This window comes from Pisolithus orientalis (assembly GCF_024613125.1).
Source record: "Pisolithus orientalis strain OTSU chromosome Unknown F5J12scaffold_15, whole genome shotgun sequence".
Taxonomy (NCBI): domain Eukaryota; kingdom Fungi; phylum Basidiomycota; class Agaricomycetes; order Boletales; family Pisolithaceae; genus Pisolithus; species Pisolithus orientalis.
In genome coordinates this window covers 154,777-182,335 of record NW_026260796.1, presented here as the reverse complement: position 1 = coordinate 182,335, position 27,559 = coordinate 154,777, and the positions used below count along the sequence as shown (strand labels likewise).

General features: G+C 50.3%; 7 protein-coding genes across 7 annotated transcripts; 4 read left to right on the top strand and 3 right to left on the bottom strand.

Annotated features, from left to right (window-relative positions):
• Nucleotides 1-530: 530 nt before the first annotated feature.
• Nucleotides 531-3,266, top strand: F5J12DRAFT_112014 (kinase-like domain-containing protein). The gene is made up of 7 exons (XM_051737990.1): nucleotides 531-989; nucleotides 1,048-1,105; nucleotides 1,167-1,263; nucleotides 1,326-1,423; nucleotides 1,471-2,283; nucleotides 2,337-2,859; nucleotides 2,937-3,266. The coding sequence occupies exons 1-7, from the start codon at nucleotides 957-959 to the stop codon at nucleotides 3,130-3,132; spliced, it is 1,818 nt and encodes a 605-aa protein (XP_051599689.1). The 5' UTR covers nucleotides 531-956; the 3' UTR covers nucleotides 3,133-3,266.
• A 1,080-nt stretch (nucleotides 3,267-4,346) lies between these two features.
• On the top strand, nucleotides 4,347-5,921 carry F5J12DRAFT_905728 (uncharacterized protein; the record flags this gene model as incomplete). The annotated part of the gene is made up of 3 exons (XM_051748697.1): nucleotides 4,347-5,162; nucleotides 5,262-5,294; nucleotides 5,316-5,921. 3 exons carry the CDS (start codon nucleotides 4,347-4,349, stop codon nucleotides 5,919-5,921), a joined length of 1,455 nt encoding a protein of 484 aa, XP_051599688.1.
• Nucleotides 5,922-5,974: 53 nt separating this feature from the next.
• On the top strand, nucleotides 5,975-8,658 carry F5J12DRAFT_833022 (phosphoglycerate mutase-like protein; the record flags this gene model as incomplete). Its single annotated transcript, XM_051745800.1, has 9 exons — nucleotides 5,975-6,485; nucleotides 6,931-7,100; nucleotides 7,196-7,352; nucleotides 7,411-7,455; nucleotides 7,495-7,587; nucleotides 7,658-7,823; nucleotides 7,890-8,016; nucleotides 8,113-8,431; nucleotides 8,533-8,658. The coding sequence occupies exons 1-9, from the start codon at nucleotides 6,288-6,290 to the stop codon at nucleotides 8,656-8,658; spliced, it is 1,401 nt and encodes a 466-aa protein (XP_051599687.1). The 5' UTR covers nucleotides 5,975-6,287.
• A 2,335-nt stretch (nucleotides 8,659-10,993) lies between these two features.
• F5J12DRAFT_111782 (Indoleamine 2,3-dioxygenase) lies at nucleotides 10,994-12,686 on the bottom strand. The gene is made up of 2 exons (XM_051737988.1): nucleotides 12,234-12,686; nucleotides 10,994-12,174 (listed from the first exon to the last, which is right to left on the bottom strand). The coding sequence occupies exons 1-2, from the start codon at nucleotides 12,582-12,584 to the stop codon at nucleotides 11,086-11,088; spliced, it is 1,440 nt and encodes a 479-aa protein (XP_051599686.1). The 5' UTR covers nucleotides 12,585-12,686; the 3' UTR covers nucleotides 10,994-11,085.
• Nucleotides 12,687-13,487: 801 nt separating this feature from the next.
• Nucleotides 13,488-14,700, bottom strand: F5J12DRAFT_782986 (uncharacterized protein; the record flags this gene model as incomplete). Its single annotated transcript, XM_051742793.1, has 8 exons — nucleotides 13,488-13,567; nucleotides 13,588-13,714; nucleotides 13,762-13,957; nucleotides 14,007-14,071; nucleotides 14,126-14,336; nucleotides 14,397-14,453; nucleotides 14,607-14,625; nucleotides 14,694-14,700. 8 exons carry the CDS (start codon nucleotides 14,698-14,700, stop codon nucleotides 13,488-13,490), a joined length of 762 nt encoding a protein of 253 aa, XP_051599685.1.
• A 2,144-nt stretch (nucleotides 14,701-16,844) lies between these two features.
• Nucleotides 16,845-18,974, top strand: F5J12DRAFT_782985 (cytochrome P450; the record flags this gene model as incomplete). The annotated part of the gene is made up of 12 exons (XM_051742792.1): nucleotides 16,845-16,919; nucleotides 16,979-17,099; nucleotides 17,232-17,304; nucleotides 17,492-17,606; nucleotides 17,642-17,841; nucleotides 17,891-18,026; nucleotides 18,055-18,078; nucleotides 18,132-18,168; nucleotides 18,221-18,333; nucleotides 18,381-18,447; nucleotides 18,498-18,620; nucleotides 18,673-18,974. The coding sequence occupies 12 exons, from the start codon at nucleotides 16,845-16,847 to the stop codon at nucleotides 18,972-18,974; spliced, it is 1,386 nt and encodes a 461-aa protein (XP_051599684.1).
• Nucleotides 18,975-23,945: 4,971 nt separating this feature from the next.
• F5J12DRAFT_111392 (heterokaryon incompatibility protein-domain-containing protein) lies at nucleotides 23,946-26,843 on the bottom strand. The gene is made up of 4 exons (XM_051737987.1): nucleotides 26,688-26,843; nucleotides 24,652-26,634; nucleotides 24,226-24,601; nucleotides 23,946-24,173 (listed from the first exon to the last, which is right to left on the bottom strand). The coding sequence occupies exons 2-4, from the start codon at nucleotides 26,632-26,634 to the stop codon at nucleotides 24,031-24,033; spliced, it is 2,502 nt and encodes an 833-aa protein (XP_051599683.1). The 5' UTR covers nucleotides 26,688-26,843; the 3' UTR covers nucleotides 23,946-24,030.
• Nucleotides 26,844-27,559: the final 716 nt, after the last annotated feature.

The following is a 27,559-nucleotide window of genomic DNA, read 5'->3' as shown; positions in this document are numbered from 1 at the left end:
ATTCTATATTTACAAGGTTATACTGGCTTGCTAGACTTACCTGGCTCCACCTCTGGTTCTTCTTCGACACTTGGTACGCGGAGGTCGAGAGGCACATTCCCATCACTATATTGGTAGCACTGACGTCGTCAGCGCGAGCCAGGTTAGTGACCAAAGCTTATGTAAATGACCAGATCCGTAAGAGAGGAGTCCAGACGGCTTTGATCTTGTGCAAAAAGGGATGAGGCCTCGAGAGCTGCTGAAAGTCATTAGTCACACGTTCCAGGGTTTTGATGTGGCCTTGGGGGCTGCAAAGCGAAGTGTGTAGGCATGTCAACTTGAAGAGAGGACGGACTCGTTTCCAGTTTTCGAACGGTAAACCAAGCTTTTTTCCATTTTTCCTTCTCTCGATACGTTAAAGCTCTTGCGATTGCAATGCGTTCGCAAAGCCAAAGTGAAACATGAGCAGTATAAATGTCTTGAAAACGTCGCCTATGAATGAGCGGATCATTCAGGGGCCTACCTGTGAAAACCCGCACACTGTGGACACAGTGTGCAGCGTTGGGACAGGTTGAAGTCGCGTCCAGCGTACTGGTACCAAGGTGAGCCGGTGGAGCAAGCAAGGCAGGAGTGAGGATCTATGCGACCTGTGGTGTGATCAATTAGACTTGTGTATTCACTGACTAGAGGGGTCCTTCTGGAACTTTCACTTGATTCTTCCAGTGACAGCAAGTCTCGAGGACGTGGGAAAAAGCAGTATCGGCTAGCACTGACGTCAGAGGGCACGTACAGTCCCAGCGTTGAATATTCGAACAGTTTCGTCCTGGGAGGACTCTGGGCTTGTGGCATCCTGGTCGGCTGCTGCAACAAAACCCCTGAACAGCGGGAGGTGGTCACGTGTCGTGTCTGGTCAGGAGAGCCAGCCCAGCCCGAAATGATGTCCGCGGGGATACCCCTCGCTCGTCCCACCATCAGCCATGTCAGATGCTTTCGATGTCATCCCATTCGACGTATGTTGCTGGGCGCCATCCTACAAAATGCCCTACTTACACCCGTTGTCGCTACTAGGACATCAAGGGTAAGTGGAAGAAGCTGGGGTCTGGCTCATTCGGCAACGTCTACAGAGGTGTGTAGCGCCTACATACCCACAAACGCTACTCCAAACACCCACCTCTACGTCTTATCAGGCTCCTACCTCGGCATCGAGGTCGCGATTAAAGAGGTCCTTCCCTCGAACAGTTATAACGTAGCCAAGTACTTCGAGAGAGAATGGAGACTCATGAAGTAAATAATCCGACTGTCTGTCTTCCATAACCCTCCCCTCACACGGGAATCGCATTGCATAGGGAATCGCGCCATCCAAACGTTGTCCTCTACCTGGGCCTTTCGCGTGCACCTCCCCCAGACGGACGCATCTTCATCGTATCCGAATACATCGAGAACGGTAAGATCATGAAATCTCATCAGAGACCCATGTTCTCATCGCAGCAGGCAACTTGCGCATGTACATAGTCGACAAAACCAACCCGTTCCCATGGCGTCTCCGCATATCCTTCGCCACGGATATCGCGCGCGCAATCGCATACCTTCACGCCCGCAAATGCATCCACCGCGATATCAAAGGTGAAAACCTCCTCGTCACAACCAACGGTCGTCTCAAGATCACCGATTTCGGGTTCGCACGTATCGCAGCACGCAACGCTGAGGAGAGCAAACGGTTGACGTTTTGTGGAACGGATTCGTACATGTCACCCGAAATTCTGCTTGGCAAAGAGTTTGACCTCCCAACGGATATTTTCTCGATGGGTGTTATATTTTGCGAGATTGCGGCGAGGAAGGTGGCTGATGAGGAGCACTTCGCGAGGACCGGCTCCACGTTCGGTATAGACCCGGACGAGGTACGAAGACTGGCAAATCCAGGATGTCCGCCGGCATTCCTCGCACTCTGTCTAGACTGCATAGCCAACGATCCCGCCGCCCGACCGACAACTCGCGCCATCCTCGACCGTCTGAGGGACATCGAAGCAGAGGTGTTGTCACGACCTGAAACAGAAGATCTACATTTAGGCAGCGTTAAGTTTATGTCGAAAGGGAAACGACGGGGAGTCGCTCCTCGAATACCCAGTTTCGGGATGGAGATTGGTAAAGGTATCGGCGGACAGACGTCTGTGTTTTTGGCGGAGGAGGTCGTTGCAGTACCATCGAGTGCCGAAGAGAGTACGAGCGAAGAAGAGGCTGTAAAGGCGATACAGAACGCTCCCATCAGCGTCGAGTTGAGTGGTGACTCTTGTGGGGCCACCAATGGTAAGTACCCTCCAGCTTCACTCCTTACACTCTATCACACCATTATTGTACAGGAGACAGCGAGAACAGCGTGCAGCCCCTACTGAACACGTCCAGCAGCTACACGGATCTCCCGAAGAGTGATGGTACCAACCTCGTTCATACCATCACTCCCTCCTTGTCGTCTGTCCTCACGATCAAGCCAATGCAAGATCCAAATGCCACTCCCGACCCCTTACCCCCTGATATCACATCCTCATCTCCACCTGACAGCTCCGTGATACCACTAGAACCGACGCACTCCACACACTCCATCCAGACGAACTACACCTACCGCACTGCGCATACTTCCACCCCCTCCATTGCAGTGGCCACGAGAGGCCACTCGTCCATCCAGGCCATACACACGCTACACCGATTTACGCTGATCAAACCCGGGGCGAAACGAGCTCCCAATGCCACATCGTCCCCAGGAGGAGGGGGGTGGAATCCGCTGGAGATACTGTTTGGGAATGGACTGTTGGGATATAAATGCGATATATGCATGAAGCGGATCGGGTGGAAGCCTATTCTGGAATGTGATGATTGTGGTCTTCGGTACGTGAGCTCTCCTTTTTTCTCTGGACCACTGAACGGTTCTTTGTTTTCGCCGTGTTTGCGTGTCTGTTGGATAGGGCACACATGAAATGCGGAGAAGTCGCTCCACGAGATTGTGGGATCAGGATGTTACGTTCGATGTATCAGCAGCAGCAACAGCAGGGTGTACAAACGGGTTCGGGTCCGGGTCCGGCATCCCCGACGGGCAAGGTAGTAGTAAGACAGAATGATGCATTGGGCGTGAAGTGGGTGCCTTCGTCGGTAGTGCGGTGAGAGTGTACATCCGGATTCTTTTCTATTCTTTTGTTTCTTCGCGATCACGGACATTCGTATACAATTTTTTTTGACGTGGCGCCAAAAAAAGACGGAATCAGAGTTCATCTCGACGGAGAAGATGCGGTACTCGCGTTCGAGGTGGAATATTTATACTAACAGTTAGTGGGGTAGCGTGTGCACCACTAACAATTGTGAACCTCGTCATCCAACGACAATCTTCCTACTGGTGTATCTGCGGCCTTTTCACTGACTGCGACATTCAACGATGGCCCATATTACGATTCGATGGTATCTCCGTAATCTTGCGAGATCAGCACAAACATTTTTCAAAAGCGATTCCACCCAAATCGAACTGACCCAGGCAATCGCTGGACTCCGGGAGTCTCCTGCGCTTGCAAGAGGTCCTACATCATCAATTAGCTCCCATCGTCGGACGGACGTGCCTTTGCCAAAACTTCAATGCGTAAGTTTACGGCGACATATGTGGAATGTCTGCTACAGGAGATGAGCATGTTTGTCGCGCGTTCCGAGAGGGGGACGAAGGCAGTGTCATTAATGGGGATCGATCGAGGGTAGATGTCGGTTTGCAGCGTTGTGCCATGCACTTTTGACGCGTCGTTCACTGATGATATTTACGACGACATGAATTGTTTGGACGAGAGCACTTACGCGAGACTGCACATGGTCCCTTTCAGCTGGCGGTGGTCCGCAGAGGCGCGCAAGCACCTCATCATTCGGATCGGCACATACATCGCTCAGGCGGAGAGGAATGTTCAATAGACGTACCCACAACCGAGAGAGCGCATGCAAGGCTGAACATCATGATAGCTGCTGGGGTAAAACAGGAATTCGCAACAAAAACCTATGCACTAGGTTGATCACACCGAGGGCGAGATCGACGACGTTGCGTATGGTTTGCGAGCGAAGAGGAGAGATAAGAAGGTAGTTCAAAATATGCTACGGAAGGCAGAGAGCAATAAGTCACACCGTAGGATGGTTTCGGTCGTCTCAAGTTTCGCTCGGATTGAACTAGCCAAGTGTCTCCATAAAACCAGGAAAATAGTTTGTCATAACATCAGCAAACCCCTCTCTCTTACCAGTTCTCTGCAGTCAGCTGTCATCGCAATTCTCAGTTCACTATTATGACTTCTTTTTTGAGCGCCGACGGCGACAAAACCGAACTCTCTTCACTGCAGAGTGCGACGGCGCGGATGGCCCCTTACACCTACCAGCAGGTTAGGGGCTACTACTATGGCTTGCCCTCTCGGTCAAGCTTCGTGGCCAACACGATCAACGAGGTGTGGGTGCTGCCCACTGGCCCAGAGGATTACACGCCAGCCAAGATGCTCCGCGCTGTCGGCGAGCACAAGGTCGTCGAGCTTTGGGAGGCCGGCCTCGCTGACCAGGTTACTGCCCGTCTCAGTGCTATGAAGGTGGACTGGACCAGCCTCGACGTGGTCCGCATTGGCATAGTAGGTGAGTCCTCTGCCCCTGTCACTCTCCGGATCGGAGTCGTGCTCGAGTCCCTCCCCGACGAGAATGGCCGCACCATGGCCTTTGATGCTCGCAAAGTCCTCTACAAGTGCGGCATCAAGGACGTCGAGGTAGAGATCCGTGAATCCCGCGTCTTCAAGTCTGTCGGCCCAAAGCTTTTCATACCAGCCCTCTCATCTAATCCCCTTGTCACGTTCGTTGACCCTCTGAGCGTTGCGCTCGGCCTCCCCATCTGTGCCGATGGAAGGTGGCATGCCGAAGGAACGGGTGGCTTCTACATCGCTAGGTCTGGTGCTGTCGACAAGGTCTTCCTCGCCACTGCACGGCACGTCATCCCCCCACCGAGCCTGGAAAACAACGAGACGATCGAGTGCAAGAATCCCGGTCAGCTTCGCCACAAAGTGATCCTCCTCGGCGATGCCGCTTACAAGAATCTCGTCGCGTCCGTCATGGGTCAGATTGGGCGGAAGGTAATGATTGCCGAGCACCAGGAGGCGCGTTGCGAGATGATGGAGGGGAGGGAGGGTGACGATGTCGAGGATTAACGTGCCGAGGCCGAGCATCTCCGGGACACGGCGAAGAAGGCGATCGACAGACTTGATGCCTTCCACAAGGAGGTCATTTCAAAGTAGGCCAACCCGGTGGATCGCATCCTCGGTCACGTTGTCCTTGCTCCTCATATCCAGTTCAATGTCGATTCCCTCGGATTCACCCAGGACATCGCTGTCATCGAGGTCGACCCGTCCAAGATTGACGCAAGCAACTTCTACGGGAACGTAATCGACCTTGGCATGGTGATCGACTCCGCCGACTTCATGCTTAAAATGTGCCCCGACGTTCACAACCGCACCCATTTCAAGTATCCCGCAGATCGCCTGCTGAAGCTCCACGATACCACCTCGGTCGACGGGATGCGTCGCCCGCAGACAATTGACCAGAACGACGAGATATGCATCATGGTCCTCAAGAACGGTGGCAAGACCGGTCTGATCATCGGCCGCGCCAACGGTGTCTTCTCGTACGCTCGCTACTACTTCGAAAACAGCGTTGGCATCATCTCCAAGGAATGGACAATCCTCCCAGTTGACAGCAAGTCTGGCTCCTTCTCTGCTCTGGGTGACTCGGGTTCGGTCATCGTCGACGGCAGCGGACGCATCGGTGGTCTACTCACTGGCGGTGGGGGCAATACGGAAACCTCTGACATTACATATGCCACACTCATTAGCTTCAATCTGGAGCGCTTGAGGGCTTTTGACTTCATCGCCGATTTCAACCTGCCGTTCGTCACCTAGGCATCGCCTCAAACGTTGTTCACAGTATTGTTACTGCTTACTCTGGTTTCCTTCAGACGTCCTCGCGCACCGCCAGCTCGCAGCGGCAAGTGCACATACACCACTACATCCTTCTTTCCATTCCAAAGTCCATGTAGAACGTATCATGGACGTCCTTAACCAGCGACATCGCATGGCGCAAATGGTAGGTCGCGCGAGCGTTGAATTCTATGTTGGCCTAGCGTTGCGCAAGCGTGGGGAGGTTCTTGCAAAGAATGGAAACGTCGGGGGAGTCGTCGAGGAAGCATTCCTCGTCCGGACATTTAGGAACGGGCTCGGTGTGTTCGTGTTCGAGTCAGTCCTTCTCTTCGTTGGATTTCCTGCTCAATGCATACTAGACTGGGCTTGGAAGGCCTCGACATGTTCAAACAAGACGTTCGGTTCGACGCGGAGAATTACACCGCTGCCCTTCTGTCCCAGACGACCAGACGAGAGGTTACGATCTCACATTTTGATAAAGTCAAGGTGAGGATTGACGTGGAGAAAGATAAAAACACGCAGCGGGGACGTGTTAAGATGGCACTCGTAAGCCCCGTCGATTCCAGTGGATTGTAACGTAGGTGATATGTTTCTGGGACATGAGATGCGTGAGTTACATTGTAGTGGGAACAAGTACTAAATTTCCTTCAAGTTTGCCTGTCATAATCCTTGAGAGTCATTGCTGCACTCTTATTTTGCAGAAATACAAACACCACGCTGTGATGCTAGATTCTTCGATGACGGTACGGGTGCCTGTAGTGGCAAAGTTACGCAGTTTCTACACACTCTGAACTTGCTCGCCATGGTGTCGTGTTGCCGGAATCGACGACTTGAGTTGCGGGGAAATGTGCACATATGTAATTAGCATTAGGCTCAAGGTCTCGTAGTAGCGCTGCTGTCGTCTTTTACAGGTTCAACTTGCACGTAGTTGCGACTGATGCAGGTATGCTGGACTCTTCTGGACAGTGCACACAAGCAAACCATGATGTAGACTTCGGTCTATAACGCGTCCATTACACCGAGTAGTTTGCCATGGGACACTTACAACTACTGCAATGCACCTCATGCCAACCCTGATCACTACTCGTTGCCAAACGAATCCGGTGCACGACTCCGGTTCGTCGTAGTGGTCATGCAGCACCACAAGCTCGGGCCCTTCCTGTTACCGCTTGTCAACCATTCTCATCGATGCTACAGCGCAAACTTTACCCGTCCGAACGCACTCTCAACCCCATCACCGGATGAGACTGCTCTAGCGTCATACCACAGTCTTACGCTGGCGGGACGGCTCAAATATTCACTGAAACAAGCATACCTTTTCTCCACCCTTTTGCAGATTGCATATGGGCGGGTACGTGCAACTCTGGACAGCTCACACGCGAGGGGCTTGACGATGCCACAAAACATGGGCGGGTACGTCTATGAGGATACGAGCTGTCACAGGGCTTATATCATCGGCTTGTGTGAACAGGATTTTTTGGGAGTATACCATGAGAGACTCGGGTTTTTGGAGCACGTAAACGAGAAGGAGATATACGTTTGAACGTCGACGGAGCCGAGGACGCAGCAAGTAGCTGGTGCGATGCTCTATGGTATGGATCCCAACACTGCGAGTAAACAATGGCCCGTGTATATGCAGCCTAATATCGTGCGTGGCCATACATTTGATTTGCGTGGTTCCCTTATTCCTGGGCCAAGATCTGACGTTTTCCAACTAGATCGACTCACTCGTGCTGAACTATGCGTGCCCCGTTGCTGGTCAACTCCGCGCTGAGGCGCAAGCCATGTCGTCCTGGGTGGACCACCTCGCGAAACACGAATCTCTCCAGCGGAGGCTAGATGAAACGTTGGGCACAACTGGGCTAGACGCGTGGAATTCTTGGTGTAAGTACCACCTCGGTTTCATGTTCCTTGCATCCATTCTCTTCATGACTGCACGTGCTTGCACAGATGATCACTTCGACATCTTCACGTCCAGGCCGTGCCAGGGACACCCCCTCCCATGTAGTGTAACTGGTGCTTGTGTCAGTCCAGAAGACGCGAAGATGGTATTTTCGATTGGGGATTGGGAATACAAGTGTGTGGACTGTTTCATTCGGGACCGCTTCAGATTTTACGCCTAACGAACGTTCAAACCCCTCCGCTCGCGCCGCGGGATTCGTCCGTGGTACAGATATCTTTTTAACGATGGACCACAAGCTAGCCAGTATGTCAAACTCGCGTTCGGTGTTTTCTTTGCCGAGCTTGCAAATACTTTGCGGCACGTGTCCAATCGGAACAGTTCCTGCAACGGAGGTGAGGAGAACCTGAGGGACAATAATGCACATATTGGTGTAACAAGTCATGTTGTCGGAGCACAGGGGCGACCGAAGCACAAACTGCACATGTATGTCGGACATGACGGCTCGATGGTGCGTCTCGCTGCTGGGCTCGGCCTTGGTCGTGCGAACTGCCTGCGATGGTCAGCCATGAGCAGCGAAATTGTGATGGAGGTGAATTCCGTGTTCCCCATTCTCACCAGTTGTATCCATCCCGGTCTGACGGGTGGTGGATTTAAGTTCACCGTCGGATGTGACTGAGACCTATGACCTAGCAAGATTTTGCTAACCACATTTCCAATCGTTGTGACAGGTTTGGCGACGTATCATACGTGCGCGTCTTGCGTGAAGGCTCTCCAGCCCCACCACCACTTGACAGGATCCTTGGTGAATTTATTTAGTTGCTGGGGGACTCAGTGCTGGAGAGTCGTGGGGTTTTGTGTGGGTAAAAACGCGGGCTGCGAAATAAGGCTTTGGCCGAACTCCTGACTGTGATCACTTGTATCTCCCATCTCGTGAATCTCTGCAACCTGCAGCATGGGATCACTCATCAAACTTGTGTTGGGTCTACAGTGGCGTCATCGACACCACCTTGATTTCCCTGTCAAAAACAGTTTTACATCTCCAAGAAGTTATGAAGAATGAGAAAGCTGTCAGGTTCCGCGATTATGATGCGGACAGCCTCCCTCCGCCATGGTGAAGTCTCCGAAGACAAGCTCAAGCGGCGAAACTACTCGAGAACCAAATCGTCCAAGCTTTGCCCCGAGCCCGATTGTCAGATAGGCTATCGTCGTAGTCAGCGTCAATCCTATTACTTTAGGTACGCCTTTTATTGCTATGGTACGATGTTGCCTTTATGATGAATCTCGCTTCTTAGATGTACGGTGCACAATTAGGCCTTCTGTCATCGTCCGCTGGGTACGTGGCGATAAGATCAATGAGATCTTTCCCATCAAGATTTCTAGCATGAAGTTTGTTTGCACTCCGCATAAAGGCCATTAAAGATAAGAAACCAGTGAGTTTTCGTAATGTAGATGCGGATTCCATTCCCTCGCTCTTTACAAGGTTTCCGTTGTATGTGACAAAGACCCCGAAGAAACCTCGAGGGGCCTGATCTTTGATGGTAAAGAGAGGCTGTGGCCTCTGGATCTCCTGTTTACAGTTTCCTCGGACCCCTCCGTCAGCAGTCATCGAGGCACTCTCTCTGGTGAGTCTGAACAGGCACTTAGTAGGAATTCTCGTATGCTCAAAATAGTATTATTGAAGTCTCTTGGATGGAGTCCGTTCTGCGGTACTCACCCCCTTCTACCTCCAACTATTCGGAAACATCTTGCCCATTTTATTTCTCTTGTGACTAATCGGAACAACTATTCCGGTCCATCTCCATGGTAATATTTGTTTCAGCGCTCTCCAGCCGTCTGGTCAACCCATTTGCATCAAATTCGTCCACCGGTATTTCAAGGATGCCCATCTGTTCTGTGCATCATTGGGGTGTGCACCCACCCTCCACGGTTCTCTGGACCACTGAATCAGACTAAGTCGTTCTTTATTCTCATTTCGTTTTTCTGTGCGTGTGCGTGTGTGCGTGTTGGATGGGGCACACGTGAAATGTTGCGGAATAAGAATATTGCGCTCAATGAATCATCATCAGCAGGGTATCCAAATAGGTTTGCGTCCAGGTCCGATGGGCTTTCGTCGGAAGTACAATGTGCCTCCGGATTCCACTTCTCTTTTTTTTTGTTTCTTCGCGATAACGGATGTTCGTAAACACGTTGTTGACCTAGCTCAAAAAAGAACGGAATGAACGTTCATTTCCGCGCAAAAGACACGATATCCGTGTCCGAGATGGAATATTGTACTAACAATTACTGGACAGCCCGTACACCATCGACAAATACGAACCCCCCAACCAAGGCAATTTCACCCCTACTCCTATTATTGACATGCCGTTAATTGTACGGCGGAGTTCCTAGCAACTGCTATGCCCTCCAGTGCCATCACCAGATCGGCAAACGCAAAAGGTTCCTATGGAGGATACGACACTCCTAACAACTCCTAACGTGAAACTATTGTTTGCGTACCCTATCGTGAATGTCTGCAACCAGCGACATATGCATGGGATCGCTCATCAAGCCCTGATGTTGGGCCTACGACGACCGTATTGATCACTTCTTTTCCGTCTATATCTTGGCATCGAAGACTGTTTCGCACCTCAAAGATCTTATAAAGAACAAGAAATCTAACGCATTCCACGATACAAATGCGAACGAACTCGAGGTCTACTCCACCCTCTCTGCCATGGCGAAGTCTATAATGAGGAGCTCATGCAATGGAATCTGAGCGGCCAAACGATGCTCGCCCACCAACCGAATTGTCCAAGTTTATCTCCGAGCATGACATCGTCGAATGGATCATTGTCGTCAAGGCCACGAAGCACAGTGCGAACGTCGGCATTACATAAGTTGGGGTCTTGAGGAATCGATTGTTGCCTCTCGCGTAGTATGGCTACTGAGGGTCCCCTTGAGAGGGTCCACCGACAGCATGGGGATATGGTCACCAAGTAATCGTCGTCGAGTTCAACGGTAGCCTCGCCGGTGTCGGTGATAGTGTCGACCTGACGGTGGTTAAGGCCTCTGTGTGCCATTGCCGTCGCAATCACAGATATATGCGTATACTTGTCATTGCTGGCCAACACACTGCCGGTCTGAATGTTCCGAAGACAGGCTTAAATGGCTATCGTACGGGGTGTCGGCTGCCATGCTGTTGATAAGTGGAGGTTACATTTCACTAGCAATGTCATGCCATTTTGCGCCTAGCGGGAGAATGGGTTACTGCAACAACGCATCTTCTGTCTTGTCTCTCACTCCCTTCAGAAACTGCACCAACTGTGTTCCTCCAGTACCCTTCAAAGACCCCCTCTCCGCCTCCCCTGCTCGCCCTCGAGTCGCTGGTCCGACGATATACAACGCCACGATCCTTATATGCGCGTCTCTGAACTCCTTCACCGCACCCACAGCCCGATTATACGCATCGACGAGCTCCGGTATTTTTGTCTGCGCAAAGTCACGCATGGGACGAGGGTTCGCGGAAAGATGTCGAAGGAAGGCACGATGATGTCTTGGCATGTAAATCTGCATCCTTCGAAGTAACGTGCGCGCATCCGCGTTTCCACTTGTCGGCGTCGTCTCCGATCTGCAATTGTCCAGTCCCAGAAAAATATCCAGCGCATGTATCAATGCGCTCTGCCCTGCACTTGGTCCTGACAGATCCGTGGGCTCCTCCATACCATCTTCACATTTTTCGATACCCTCAAACTTCCACGTCCTTTTCGCAGGATCAGCATCCTGCCCACAAAACCAAGGCCTCACGCGATGATAAAATACGTCCGGGTCACACCCCTTTCGCACGTCCATCAGCAAGCCTGTCAACGCATGTATCACTCCAGCAAGACGGGAGAGGTAAGATGTGATACGACGGACGGCGATATCGTCACCGACGAACATCTCATCCATCGATGCGCGCATCAGTTCGAGCGCTTCGACGCCCCGCAGTTCGATACGGGCGGATGCGAGGAAGAATTCCTCTTCATCGCGTGTACCTGTGAAGAGGTCTTGGCTCTTCAGGTTATCTAGATCCATGGTGCATGCCCACTCCAACCCTGTCTCCGCTTCACAAGTTGAAGGTGCCTTCTTCAGCTCCCAATTGTACAGCACGGTATCCGAATACGTGGCTATAGGCGGTAACTGCAAATGTCTTGATACTCTCAACAACGGGATCCCAATCGACGCAGGAATCACGACGGGTGCGGTTAGAGGGAGAGTGTGGATATAGAAATGCATTATGAAAGTGAGAACGTGATGCGCTCTGCGGAGAAGGACCTCGGATGTTGTGAGGTCTTGAATAGCGAGCGTTGGTAACTTTGTTTATTTACAAGATTATCACGATGCGATGCACCAATGAAAATGAAAAGACTTACGTTACTCACTTCCGACCGCCAGCTGTCCGACGTCTTCCTTTCCTCATCCGTGACATCCTCCCCGATAGCCAGCTGCAACCCCTTGCGCATGGCTTCTTTCAACACGGCTTCCCACGGCTCCCATTGTTCAGGGAGTCTGTGGATGGGTGGGTCGGGGGGCATGAAACCAGTCCGCGTATCGACGTCGAAATCATGTGCCGCAAGGGTTGTTGTGTCGACGATCCCTCCAAAATCGGGGCCATTGTCAGCACTGGCACCAGGACCGATGAAGACGTCAGGACGGGGAAGATTGAGGAAGTGCTCGGATGGAAGGATCTCCTGGGAAGTAGAAGTAGAGAATGTCTCGCTCATGGTTATCTGAGAGATCGCGGATGATAGCGCTGTGTGATCTTTGACAATCGGATTTGCTGTATATGAGTCAGACTATGACAAAGCCATCTCCTACAGTGACGGCCCCCTCGACGTGCTTGTGCAGTTCAGGTAGTCAACATTTACGCCACGAATATTACTCGAAGCCATCGACAGTAACTGGTCTATCGAGGCGCAAGAGTTGGTGATGGCAGCTACCAGCGGATGCCATCGAACACTGTTGGACGAGGGAGAATATTTATACTGCCACCATGTGATCGCAGCACCACCTCACACAACGCTCTACCGACGATATTATTACGGTACGTTCACGATCCTGGCCCCTTACACTTACAAAGGAAAACTAAGAAAAGCTAGGAACACTGTACTACTGTTAAAATGAACCGGCACGTGTGACGGAGCCAACTCCCGATCCCGGGCTGACTTAGTAGTCGGGATCGAGTTACTGTGTATTCTGATTCGGCCTGTTCCCCCTGTATCGTCAACACAGAGGCATCGGATAACACTCGTTCCGGAGACCTGCAAAATCTCCGACGTGCGTCGGTACCAGTGGTCGACGTCTGTCTGCGGGTATGGTGCAATTCTGTGACCGCGCTGACCAGAACCTTGCGTTCATGGTGTAGTTTCTCTTGGCGGTTCGTTCGGATCCATGCGTGGGCTAGAACTCTGTCTGCTTAGATGAACTAGAATCCTTCCTCGATCAAGAAGCACTTGACGAGCCTGGTCTAGACAACGCACAGCTGAGAGAAGGCCATACGTATTGCTTGGGATTCCGAGTTGAATTCCCACTCCGCTCTAGACCAGAGTGAGGATTTGCTGATAGCGGATTAGCAAATATTGTGCATCATCTTCACACACTCCAGAAGACACAAGATCACAAACCACTTATATCTGAGCCTGAGAGTAATACGGTTGGATTGAGTGTGCGTCGCGCCAGAGCCAGGCGAGGGGGCGTTGGTCAGCAACTAGACATAGAAATTTGTACATGTACTAGATGTATAGGGAGTCATTTTACGGCCGGCGTGCTTGCAGTTGTTCTTTGAGCGCATCTCGGGCTCTTTTCCAGACAGAGCTGCGCCAGGAATCAATCCGATATTGTAGGAGATGGCTATCTACCATTTGAGGAGTTGAATATATCCAGAAGAAGTTAAGAGCGTACCTGCAATGCCATCCTTGCTATATCACTGGTGCCGTGGAAGGAGTTTGACAGCTCGTACCCAGAATGGTCTCTTGGGAGACGAGAGTGGCAGTGGAAATGTTCCTTGAAACAGTCGTACTTGGCCACATGTTCCGTAGCACGAGCGGCAAGTGATAACCGACATTTTGATGTGCCACCGCCTGTTTCAAGCACGACCCTAGGACAAAGGATAATCAAGAATTCATGCACCGAATGACCTCGCCTACCGTTGCAAGTGAGTTCGACTATCATTCTGCCCTGTACGCATTCCCGCAATAATATTGCGACCAGCCTCAGACAAACATGACGCTGATTAGGGTGACTGGGTGTGTGCGACGCCACTTACAATCACACATCCCTCACTCTGACAGTAATCAACAAACTGAATGACATCTATGAAGATAAAGGAGTCACGTAACATGCCTCTGCTGACAATTAGTCCACTCCTTGCAGATTCCGCACTAGCAGAGCCACATTCGCCATTGACGAGAGGGCCGTCAGCGTCAGAGGGTAACGACGTGATAAGGTCCTTGCCTTTCTTGTGATGTCCTCCAGTGCTGGCCATTCACCTTCATCATCTGTTACGTCAGATTTCACGAGGTGAAGAAAGTACCTACTGGTACTCGGCTGCGTTGTTGAAGGCAGTACTGATGTGCTCGAGTGGCTCCTTCTGACTGGGGTTAGTCACCATGTACTATCCTTGCCGATAGTATTAATGGCTTACGCCAGCACCAAGGTTTTGCGAGAAGTAGGATCACGGCAGCGTTTGAACTTTGAACAGATCACGTGCCATACCCACTGACGGGCAGCATTTTCTGTAGGCGCACCGATTGGAGTCACCGATGCCTTTCAAAGTTGCAATGCAAACTCACAACTTGGAATATGTACTACAGAAACTTCGCTGCATGACTCACTTGCCATCATTGAGTGGAATCCTTTGAGGAGTGTTATCTTGCCGACCTATATTTCAGGGCAGAGGGGGCGATGGGGGAAAGGCATTGAAATGCTAAACGCACGTAGTTTCTCAGGTACTTGAGACCAAATATTTCTTAAAAGAACTTGATAACCCTGCTTTTCTCTCTTGCCTATTTTGTTGCCTATCAATCCCTTGCAAAACATAGAATCGATGGCGCCAAACTAGGCTGTAGTATTGCACACTCAGGGTGAACACGCCCAAGTTTGTGAAATGGATGGCATTTCCCGATCCGGGCCAAGTCTGGACACAAGGTCAAAGCGTGGATAGGGCATGACTCCTCCATCATGATCAGATTGATATGACCCTTCTTCGTGACATTTTCTGATTTCCTAAAGCAGGTAGCGTTTGCGCCGTCTGTTTCAAGTGGCTCAGCTTGTCCGGTGAGCCTCCAATGCACCAACGGACATTGACAACAGTTATGTACTTGGATCTAGAATGGTTTTGGGCGAGACAATGATGGTGAGTAGAATGCAAGGCCATTCTACAGTTGCGGACAGTCAAAGTCAACAAATTTGGAGATTGAATTTGTGTGTAGATTAGGGCCGCTCAAAGTTGGCGCCGACGCCGACGCCCACAGCTGAGCTAATTTATGGTAGTCGCGCTGTAGGCGTAGGCATCGTCGTCGGCATCTTTGAGGGACCCTATTGTAGTTCTGCGACTCGGAATGCTGACGTAGCATGTTAACTATTCCACTATTCCTGGGAGACAACCTACAGATGTCGTTTGTGTTTGTGGATGCCCCCGGCGCCCGCCCTGCGGAACGCTTGTTGTGTCGTGTTGACAAGGGTTATTATATATTTAGCTATCCTGCCCAAAATTTTGGTGGGCCCAAAAAGATATCATGGGAAAAACCTGGGAGGCTCATTTTTCTACATATTTTGACTCGCTAGATCTAAATCTGAAGTTAGAATAGCTTTGACTGTCCGCAGATGTGGTTCTGACGGGACGGAGATGGGGTTTGTGATAAAATTAAGTCAATTAGGGTACTTTTCCTCAGCCACACATGTAGACTCGGGTGAAGACCAAAACGGCGGTCAGCTCCTTCATACTGCCAGTCCATTGTCTAAGAGGTAAGGCTCGTTCCATAATTTCCTGTCCCTTGTCTCATGTTCATCAGGCGACATGTGACCGTGCGGAGTTCGCCGTTATCAGTCCGAAATTATTCTGTTCCCGAACTTCAACCACATGAAAGTCCATACAAGAGTATTTGAGTTCCAGATTGAAATGCCAGTAAGTACCGCTAGACATAAAGCCAAACATTTTCCTGAAAGACGAATAGCCAAGTAGCAGCACAACGTTGGTTGGTATTAGAACGCGAGCAGCCATTGAAGCTTGATCAGTCAATTCAGCTCCAGCTCTTTGTGGTCATCATCATCGCATGACACGGCAACGACACCCTGATTTCGAAATCTACGTCAATAAAACCGGTTGCCGGATACATGGGAGACCACTGGCCGATAACCTGAGTCCGTGGAATCAATACCAAGTGGCTGCATATCTTCAAACAATATCACGTGCACAGCCGTTGTTATAAGCCTCGGGAAAACCGCATAAACTGGCAGGTCACCGGTCACGACTCGTCTAACCAATCTCGGAACCCTTGGCCCTGCGATGGGTCATATGTTATTAGTCAACAAGGTACAAACTAGAAGGCACCTTCCCCACGTTGGCTGTGAACCCTGGTCGTACGTATGTTACATAAACGTCATAATGCAAGGGGGTACTAATCTTATATTCATAGGGGTATTAGCCTGTGTGAATAGGGAGTATGCTCCACGCCCATGTCCTCGCCTTACCCAAAGTGGTGATAGACATCTCCGTAGGTACGGTCACGGCGCACAGGATTCATTTGGGGACTTGGAAGTTGTGGTTTGTATAGTCCCCCCATGCTGTGCCGATTTCAGTTTTATCTCCAACCTCCAGGCGTGTTCATGCAACAACCGAGTATGGGCGAGACGCTGTACCGATACAGTGGGCTATGCGTACTATATTTGGGGCTTATGACAACCTGTCCCTAGCCCCTGTGAAATTGGTTCCCTTCAAATACTAGTTGTTCAGATCCCCCGCGGTATGCTCCTCCATCAAAATCATGCCCACCACAGCTGTAATTGGTGCGTTCTTGCTAGCGGTGTACTGCACATGGAATTTCGCTTCAAAGCTAAAGGTTAGTGAACGGAATGCAGTTGTTCGCAATACCAATGTTTGCATTTACTTCCCTCATAGAGTGTCAACTACCTGCCGGGTATGAGACCACCCTTTTCTCCGCTTGGCATATTTGGTGTTATCATTCCTACGTGTTGGTGGAACCCGGGCCTCAATTGGTCTTGGGACTGGAGGAAAACTAGTGAGTCAGCAACACTTTCATGCTCGAGGGCGGGGGATTCATTCTTCACAGATTATTTCAACTACAAGCACGAAGTGATTTCGATAGTTCCGTTCATTGGTCAACCCTTATATTACACATGTTCTCCTTCAGTCGTGAGACAGTTGTTGAAGGATGAACGCAAGACAGGGCTCATTAAACCCCCCGAAATGACAAGTGCGGTCTGGTGTGTGTATTTCATCAAGCGGTATTTTTTGCAGCCTCACTTCGCCTAAGTACCTGGGGCCAAAATGTGCTCACCGCCAATGGAGATGTATGGAGGCGCCATAGAAGGATCGTTGGACCTGCCTTTACTGGCGAAACGTGGGCGTGTTCTCCTATGCTCTGAGATGCGCACTGAGGCCGTCCATCAGCTTCGATCTTGTATGGCAGCAGTCTGCTTCACTGTACGAGGACATGGTTCGAGCAGCTAAGTGGGGGGATGAGCGAGTGACGATCGTCCGCGATATCGGTCTGTACACCCGCAGTGTACGTCAAATTCGCATCGTTGTCACATCATGCAGACTTACCTGTGGTCTCGGCAGTTCGCGCTAGCGGTCATTGCGCGATGTGGTTTTGGCCTTCCAATGCCGTGGAGCGACCCAAATGTCGAAAAGGCTGAAGAGGAGATGTCCTTTTCAGTTGCGATGGAGTGGGTCGAAAGAACCATGATTCCATGGAGCGTCATCTTGCCGCGTTGGTCGCATCGATTACCCTCCAAATGGTATGTTTCATTCTATTCCTGTGGTTTCTCGATAAATCTGTGGTCAAAGGCTTCGCGACATGGGACACGCCCGGTCGTCGTTAGCGGAGTACATGAGCAAGGTTGTCGACAAGAAAGCCCGAGAGCTGTCCGGGGTGAAAAGCCATGATAATAATTTGCCACGGGGCGACATCTTCGCGCGCCTAGTGACTGCGATGAGCAGCTCCTGGGAAGATTAACCTAGACAAGGAGGAAGTTGTGAGTTGACCTTTCCTGATCGCCATGTACGATGCCTTATGGTGGGCATTAAGATCGGGAATACTTTCTCGCTGATGTTTGCTGGTCATGGTACGTTTCTTGTCTCCGAGACTTCTCCTAGATCATTCACCCTGCGTTTCAGAGTCAAGCATGTTTGTCCTGGCGGCGACTTTGGGTTACCTAGCAATCTATCAGGACGAACAAGAGAAAGCCTATCAAGAAATCTTGGCGGCAACTCCTGTTGATCGCGAGCTTGTTCGTCATTTCCCGCGTGCCATCACTTGTGACTAATGTTCTTCCAGGGTCCAGAAGATGTTGGGAAACTTACTCACACCTTGGCATGCTTCCATGAATCTGCAAGAATATTGCGTGCGTCATCAACCCCTCGCTTTCTCTCAGCCTAATTGTATGGCGATCAGCTCCGGGGACCATAAATCCAAGACGTGCCATTGAGGATATCACAGTTAATGTAACAAGTCCTGCACCAGGAGTTATCACGATTCCCAAGGGTTCGGGGATCATGATTGATTTGCTCGCCGTCCGTAAGTTGAGCTCGCGTCACACGCATTCGCTCATTTGAATCGTCACGAATAGATCATAACCCCGAGGCGTTTCCGGACCCTGACGTGTGGCGCCCCTCCCGCTGGTACGGCGCACCCGAACATGACCTCACCATGTTCGGGTATGGGTCACGTGTATGCGTGGGGCGCAAGTTCGCCCAGGTCGAGGGGGCCTGTTTCTTGTCCCATTTCTTGCGTGACTTCAAACTTGACATCGAACTTTGTAATGGGGAAACCAGAAAGCAGTACGAAGAACGAGTGATGGGAAATACAAGGCATTCTGGCCTTGCATTTGGGGTTCGATCTGTGGACCTGAAACTCATTGCTAGAAAGTAGCAGATTCATTTGAGTTTCCTCCTTCCATGCTGGGCCATCTTATGCTTCTGGACATTGTTTCTTGAGATCTCTGCTTGTTCTGTGGTTCCGAGCGGTCAAACTAGGAATGGTGTATGAATTACTTTTGCTAATAAACACTTATGGACTATGGCGGATATGAAATTATCGCGAGGCTCATGCGTATAATTTCCTTCACTAATATATTGAACCTTCACGTTCGTTACGAGCAGCATTGGACTAAATATCTACTAAGAAATAAATCAATCAAGCGAAGACGAGAGCTGTTATGCGTACACTTATAGACGCCCTAATTGACACCATTGGCTGAAAGAAACAGATGGGTTGGATCGGGAGCTGTGACAGCCTTCGAAGGAGCGGTACCAAGGCATATCATGTGACAAAGAGAGGTCGCTGGCAGTAACATTCACGGGTCCCGCTGCACTCAGATTTGGTATAGGATCTGCAACGGTGCGAAGAAAATCTCCTGAGCAGTCTCTGGAAAGCTCCGCAGGAGGCCGCTACATAATCCGCATTGGTCTGAGTCATTGCGTCGGTGATGAAGCACCATCCATGGAACGCTAACTAGCACGTAACCGCTTAAGGCACCGCCCGTCTCTGCCAGAGGGCCTGATCACGAGTATCCTTTCAACACGTTCGTAAAACACCTTAGGTGAAGTGATTCGCTGTGGCAGTAAGTCAGCCCCCATCATGACAAGTATACAAAGCCGCTCAGATATCCAATCCGGAAAGTTAACAAAGGCTTCGCAAATGACTCAGACTGTTGGTGATTACTAAGATCATGTACAGAACAATGGGGAGAAGGGGACCGTGCGGTAAGTGAGTCGGCCTGCAAGACCCGCCTCCCCCACGGTGACCCCGCCCCGGAAACGTACCCCCACCAGAATGCCCAGAGAAGGATGCAGACTACGGGCAAGAGGGCTGTCTGTGCAGAGAGAATTGCACGAGTTGTCGAGATACAGTGCCGCTGCCACATGTCATAGCTAGAACTGTTTTCTTAGGTCTCGGGGAAAGCGGACTGTTCATGGCGAGTCATTGCATTGGACAGGCTCTCGCCTTGCTCAATCCTCGCGAAGTCGAAGGGCCATCATACGACTTCTCTAGCTCGCTTGGAACGACGCAAAAGAAACCCAGATAACGATGATACTGAGAGAAAGACATGTTGAACAGGGGCCTTCGGATTCTAATCCTACCTGTTGCAGAAGTTGGTACTGGCTGCTCTCTAGGTATGTTGGTAAGCGTTGGGCGGACGCATGTTATAATGTCGTGTGGTTATTGAAGTGTTCTGTCATGACGCACAGCGCCCAAATCAGAAGTGGCCGTGTGTTTCGTTGCATAACGAGCAAGGGCTGTCTACACTTAGGGTTAGTAGTAGCGTGAAGAAAAAAAGCCTATCACTTGCATGGTGATCTTGAATGGATCTTGAACCCACTTGCGCTTTGTTTGCATGGTGGCACCACTAGCCTTCAGGGGCTTGCCGGTGTGACAGTCTTTGATGATCAGAACAGCATCAGATTGAAACCAGAATGTGTGTCAAAAACGCCACTGCATGCATTAGATATAGTTAGCAAGAGGCTGTGAACGTGATCGGGTGACAGCGAACCTGTCATAACAGTCCAAAACTTGGAATGTATACTCCCTGGATGCGACATTCCCGATGACAAGGACATGGTTCGACACGGATAGATCGTATTGATAGATAAGGCATTTTGACGGCCATGAAGCCAATCACTGCGGCGTTCCATCCACAAAGTTATGTGAGTGCATGCTGTGGGACGGTCAGAGACGAGAGCAGCTACAGCAATGGTATGGACATACGCCGCGCAGAGAAAGCACAGCATCAGACAATAGACTGAGAGCTCACAACCGGATGTTGGTAATGAACTTCAGCCTGTGTCCGTCAGCAAACTTTGAATTGGAAGCGAAGACAGATAGATACGGTCAACCCGGACGGTCACAGCGCGCGAGGCACTCACGCATACTTGGCATTTGATGACAAAGAGAAATGTGTAACAAAATCGGCGTCCGAAACAAGGTACTTGTGTCTGTAAGTTACGCTCACATCAAAAACGACAATCACATATCATGAAGACGCACTCACAACAGGCCACTACATCCAAATCCTCATCTTCCTTGGGCGCTCGTTCCGTGTCGCCAAACGGTCGAATAAGACTGATAGTTAGAACCTCGAGATACAGATACTGTGAAAAAGGCGGAGTCCCGCCAGGTGTGCTTTCTGGCCGGGGTTTTGCTTGTGGTAGATCTGTTGATCCCTGGATGGATAACCGAGGTACAAGTCCTGGCGATTGTTCGGGTCTTGGAGGTCTTTACTTCTCGGCGACTGGCTGCGACTGCTCTTGGATCTGTCCAAATCCATCCACGGGTATTGCTTCATCCTCACCTGGGGTAGGGTTGTATTTCGAGTATTCGAACCCGGAAGCACTGGAGTGTCTCCGAGACGTTACAGCAGTACTTACATACTGGCCTTATAGGCGTCGGTTCGGGCGGCCTTGAGCACGGACTGCCATCGCAGCTTGTTCGTACTGACCAACCTTTCCCTTCTTTCGAGCTGAGATACGGCCAGAAGCCTATTAGAACGCTCAGTTGTCTAGCCAGACGTGCAGAGTTTTGTCACATACATCATCCCAAATCAATTTCCCAATTTCTGAACTGGTTGTGTCCACGTCAGTACGATAGCATCATTGATATCGCCCTCTGGTGTCGAGTACCCAGCGATCGAATGCCAAGGATCCTCCTGACGTGACGCATACGACGATGAACGCGACAAGGAGAGAAAAGAGGCGAGTACACCAGTTGGCACAAACTTCAAACGTGTCACGCCCTGCGCCTCACCCCACCACCACTCCCTAGCCTCTCCTTGTCGGCGCTTTGCAACCGTCTTCCCCTTCGGGGTCCCTAGCACGTTATCACAGCTTGGCATTGGGCCCTGCGAGGCGATCCCACTTCAGTCGTCATCTTATGTTGATATTGAATTGTACCGCGTGACTTCAGCGTTGGAGTGCCCTGTATCCAACAGCAGCGCAGTCTCTCTTCTTTCCCTTTGCGAACACCGAACGACCCTATTGCATAGATGTAATGTTTATGTCACCAAAACTATGTCTAACAGACCCTTGTTACTACCGAAACGGAGTGCTTAAGGTGGGGACGAACACGAGATAAAGAATCACAAACCACGTCGCTCAGCAATGGTACATAAAAATTTGGGCATACACTAGATACACGGTCGATCATTTTACAGCCAATGTGCTTGCGGTTGTCCCTTGACCTCGAGTGCCAATCTCGAGCTCTTTCCCGGACAAAGTTACGCCAGGAATCAATCTGATATTATCTACCGTTCGAGGAGTTGAATGTGTCCAGCACTTAAGGACATGCCGGCCAATGCCATCCTTGCTAAACCGCCAATGTAGAATGTATTTGAGAGCTTGTACCCAGAATGGTCTCCTGGGTGCCGAGAGGAGTGTTCCTCAAAATAGCCGTACTTGACCACTTAACTTGTTCCGCAGCCCGAGCGGTAAGCAATAACTGATATTTCGATGTGCCTGCTCCTGCATCCAGCATGATCCTGGAACAAAGGATACTCAGCAATTTACATGCGCTGAATGACCTCGCCTACCGTTGCAAATGAGCTCGATCATCATTCGGCTCTGTACGCGTTCCCGCAATAATGCAACCAACCTCAGACAAACCCTGGTGACAGTGATTAGATGACGTCGGTGTTTGCGATGCCACTTACAATCATACATCCTTCTCTTCGACAGTAATCAACAACCTAAAGCTTGTCAAATAACATCTATGAAGAGAGTTATGTATGTAGCGTGCCTCTGGTAACAGCTGGTCCACTTCCGCACAGATTCCACACCAGCAGAGCCACAGGATCTTTTGACAAGCGGACCATTAGCGTAGAAGGTAATAACACGATAAGATCCTTGCCTTTCCTGTCACGTCCTCCTCCAGTGCTCGCTGTTCGTCTTCGTCATCCGTCGCGTCAAGTTTCACTTGGAGCTCTTTGATCTCTTGCACCATAGGATGCGCATTGAATTGCCTACACACAGGGTTCAGGGCGTGGACTAACGAACGTTGGTGGTTGCGTTGCTGACCTGTCGTAATCAACTCGACCTATTAAACTGGGACACAATAAATAGTGGAAAGAGGAAGCGGCTGGAGGTGAAGAAAGTACCTACTGGTGCTCATCTGGAAGGGCTGCGTTGTTGAAAGTAGTACTGATGTGCTCGAGTAGCTTTTTGTGACTAGAGTTAGCCGCTACTATTATTTACCGGAGCATTGAACTCTTACGCCAGCACTAAGAGTTTGCGATAGGGACTTTACCTCGTGCTCCGTTTTCTGCTCCTCATCACGCTGATGCGAAATGTCATCAAATGGGTCAAGACCTTGGCACCGTTTGCGCAGTAGAGGTAACAAGACTTCAAGGCGCGGATCCCGTGTGACCTGGAATGGGAACTTTCGTTTGAATAGATTATGTGTCATACCCCAACTGACGAACGGCAACTTTGACGGGGGCACTATTAGCCCATCGGACATGTCTTTAGAAGCTACAATGCAAGCTTATGAGAAAACGTGCCTGATGTGACAGATGGTCCTTCTGCAGTGCCTACGGAAACTTCGTTGCATGGCTTGGTCGCCATCATTGAGTGAAGCCCTTTGAAAAATGTAATCTCGCCGACCTATATTTCAGTGGGGAGGGGGTGAAGGGGGAAAGGCATTGAAAGGCTAAATACGCACGTAGTTTCTCAGGCATTTGAGACCAAATATTTCTGAAAAGAACTTGATCGCCCCCGTTGTCTTCTGTTTATTCTGTTGCCATCGTAAGTGAAGAGTTGTCGATTTCATATGGTTGTCCAACGCACGGCAGACTTGTTGCGAGCTTCAGTTCGTGCAGGTTGACACTACTTATCATGTCAACCAGACAAACCACAAGGATGGTAAGAGGAGGTATCATATTCACCAGAGTGTAGAAATGTTCCCTACATTCCAAAACATAACATCAGTGACGCTGAAATCAATTATAATGGACGTACCGGATAGTTTTGAACAGTTCCCTTCTCCGTGTGCAGGCAGGATCTCTTCTCCAAGCCTGCGGGCTCGCGACAGTGTAAAAGGGGGTCAGGTCTGCGAAATGGTTGACATTGTTCGGTGCCAACTCTGACAAGCCAAGTCAGTGTGTGTAGGACACAATCATTTTCAGAAAGCGCACCGCCTCCCGAATCCCTTCGTTTTGCCCTACACCCAATTCTGAGGGGGACGTCGGAGTGTTGTATGATTGTAATCACTAAATATTTGCCTGCAAGGCGGGTACAGTAGGCCTTCAGTAGCAGCACGAAATGTTGATTGGCAGGAAGGGAGTAACCCTTCAGTCGATTCAGCTCCAGCTCTTTGCGGTCGTCGTCATATGGCAAGTCATGGTCATTCTGATCTCGAAATTCATGCCAATAAAACTGGTCACCAGATACACGGGAGACCACTGGGTGATAAACCGGATCCATGGAATCGATGCCAAGTGCCCGCATATCCTCAAATATATTGCCATCACATTTGAAATTGCCATCGGAATAGTCGCCATAATCACCTAGCTGTTTATATCAGCCTTGAGACAGACATGAAGATGCATGTCACGACTTACCACAATCTTTTGGCCAGCATGCTTGTCAAGCCACACCCACCACCCATCCAGTTTCAACCTATGGGAATGGGAAACCACGCTCATAAGCCCTGGCACATCAAGGCCATCCCAGTCGTCCTGTGGCAATACAGTCATTAATTTCACACGCATAAAGGAAAATCTACGAACAGACGTGGTCGTCCATCCATGTGGCCCATGACAGCAACCAGCACATTGGTCAACGTCAACCGTTACTTGAAATTTGTCTGTTCCCCACCTACCCCACAGCACCCTTGCGGCCCATATTGATCGGGGAAGGTGGGCATGCTTGATGACAGTGTTGGTATCGTATGTGGCATACACTTCAATGGGATTGGGCATACTTTGGGCAAGCTCTGCACGTGCTTTCCACATCCGATCGTATGTTAACTTGGCGAAGTCCAGCCATGGTGTCCCGTTGACCTCTTGTTTTTCCAGGCGTTCGTCACATACGATGTGCACCCATCCTTGGCCGAGGTAGTAACCGAGAGCAACGGCAAAGCGATATCTTGCATCGTCGTTAGCATAAACTACGATGACGAGATCATCTGTAAGGGATGAGAGTGTGACCATATTGCCTACAGACTCGCGCGGGAAGGTGCCACAGTGAGTGAATCCATAGTACATGGCATTCTTGTCATCGAGTGTGAAATGATGGTGTATGTGATTGACATCCTGATGATGAGTAAGATGGAGTGTCCTGAATTCAGGATAAGTCTTGTGAACCCCTGTACTGTCAAAAATCCTGTCAAAGCTGGATCCAGAAGACGCCAAATCGATGGTAATCAGACCATGAGGATGGTAACCTTTAATACGGCTGCAGGCCAATATGGCCCTGCAGTGAGAGGGAGAGTCGTCGTAGGGCACGACGGGCAGCCACACTTGAATACCCGCATTGCTGACCGAAAATGTGCGAAGTTGTTGGCTAAGCGTGCGGGCACGCAGCCTCAGCTGTGCGAGTCTATGCCGATGTATGGGGTTGATTGAGAACTTGCGGGATGTATGCTGCTTGCCAAGTTCATTGTCTTCGATGTATTCCACCAGTCTGTCGGCGAACTCGCCGGGTCCAAGTGGCTCGATGTGACGACAATCCCGAAAGTCACTTGGATCATCAGCCAGGACACTGCCTGGTCGTGGCGTCCGTGGATCCCATGCGAATATGCTTTGATCGCTGGATGTGCGGATAATTTCCAGCTGAAGTCGGTGGAACGCCTTTTTGCCCTCGCCATACAACATTGGCATGCTGACGTCGAATAGACCCAGCAAGGAATAGGCCCGATCTTCCACGCGCGTCGTCTTCCGGTCTGCTGCCCACGACATAATTTGTGCGACACCGAGATTCTTCGCGCCGCCCAGACCATCTCTCAAAACTTCAATCGGAATTCGTGTGATGTCCTCCAACATGGGGGCCAGGCGACGTTTGTTGCCGATACGCACCCAATTTTTGTTGAAAAATTCGAGTTGCTTCGGCGCGACGAGCTCCTGCAGTGTCCAACCTCGCATGAACCATTCAGGCCAACCGTTGGACTTGCTGAACTTGTTAGCTGGTCTCGTAGGAAAGGTCGACTCATCAACGTCGTGGAGGTATGCATGGCACACGTGTGCGTTTCGGTACCATCGGTACATTGAATTAATGGCCTCTGACAACTCCGAACTGCTCCGCTTGTCGATGCAGCATGTATCGATCCACAACCACTCATAGCCGTCCTTCATGGCCTGCTCGCAACTCTTGATAATCTTCTGGTAGCCGTCGCGTTGCCTGACTTCGTCCCTCTTCCGCCCCTCCATCTTCATGAGTCCAGTCATCTCTTCGTAGTCAACCTCGATTCCCCACCGATGGGACAGTATGGCATATTTTGTTGTTTCGTCATCTCGGTACTTCATGACCTCATATTCAGAATTAGATTCGGGCTTTTGGATGTTCTTTTCTCTGTCGAGAACTGTTTTCACATCTAGTAACTTCATCTTCCTGATGGATCAGTCCACGCACGGTTTGACACATCAGTCAAGGCACGTACCCTCTAGTGTCCGAGCAGGTCCTAACCCACAGGGTAATTGGAAAGGTGACGAGCAAGACGAACGAAAAATGGAAGGCTGATCGGCAACCATGGGTCGGTATATTATTTGTTATCCGGTCTACGCGAGCTTATGATCGAGAATATTCAGTGCTTCAGTTCTGTGCCTCGTTGGGGTGTGCACTAGCTCTCTTCAGTTTTGAACCACAAGACGGAGATTGGTACATGGTGGTGATGGACACACTACCAGATTTTGTAGAACTTCATCGTGCTAAACCAACTCCTTGAGTTTTCGAATACTTCAGTTTCGTCTTTGCTGAGTTGCATAGAAAAAAGATAAGTTCACGGTAATATTCGCGACACCAACATCATGGCGTTGCAGACAAAGCAGGTTATGCTGGTAGACTTCGACTGGGCAGGAGAGGAGGAAAAGGTGTGCTATCCCATGATTCCATGAATGTCAACAGACCGAATCTCTTCAACTATAAGACCACATGTAGATACGCAGGTTGTTTCTCTATTAGAGACTCTCGTTATTCTCGCACCTAAACGAGTGACATTGTCGTCGGTTTCATCTCCAGAATCCACATCATCATTCTTGAGCGTCGCTGTAATGTGATGTCAGTGAGACGCGGAACATATGCTGCCCACGGCAGCCCCTGGAGCGAGAAAATTTCGTAATTCCCACCGAGAACACCTAAAAAACGTTACTGTAATACCTAGACACGAATGCAGACTTGGACCTTGAATATTTGAATCTTGCCTGCTGAGACTGTATACCACGTGAACCAGCATGGCGCCTTCGTGCACAATCTGCTACAGCGGAGAGACCCAGGCTCGCATTGGCTGAGGTTTGATACCAATATGACAGGTGC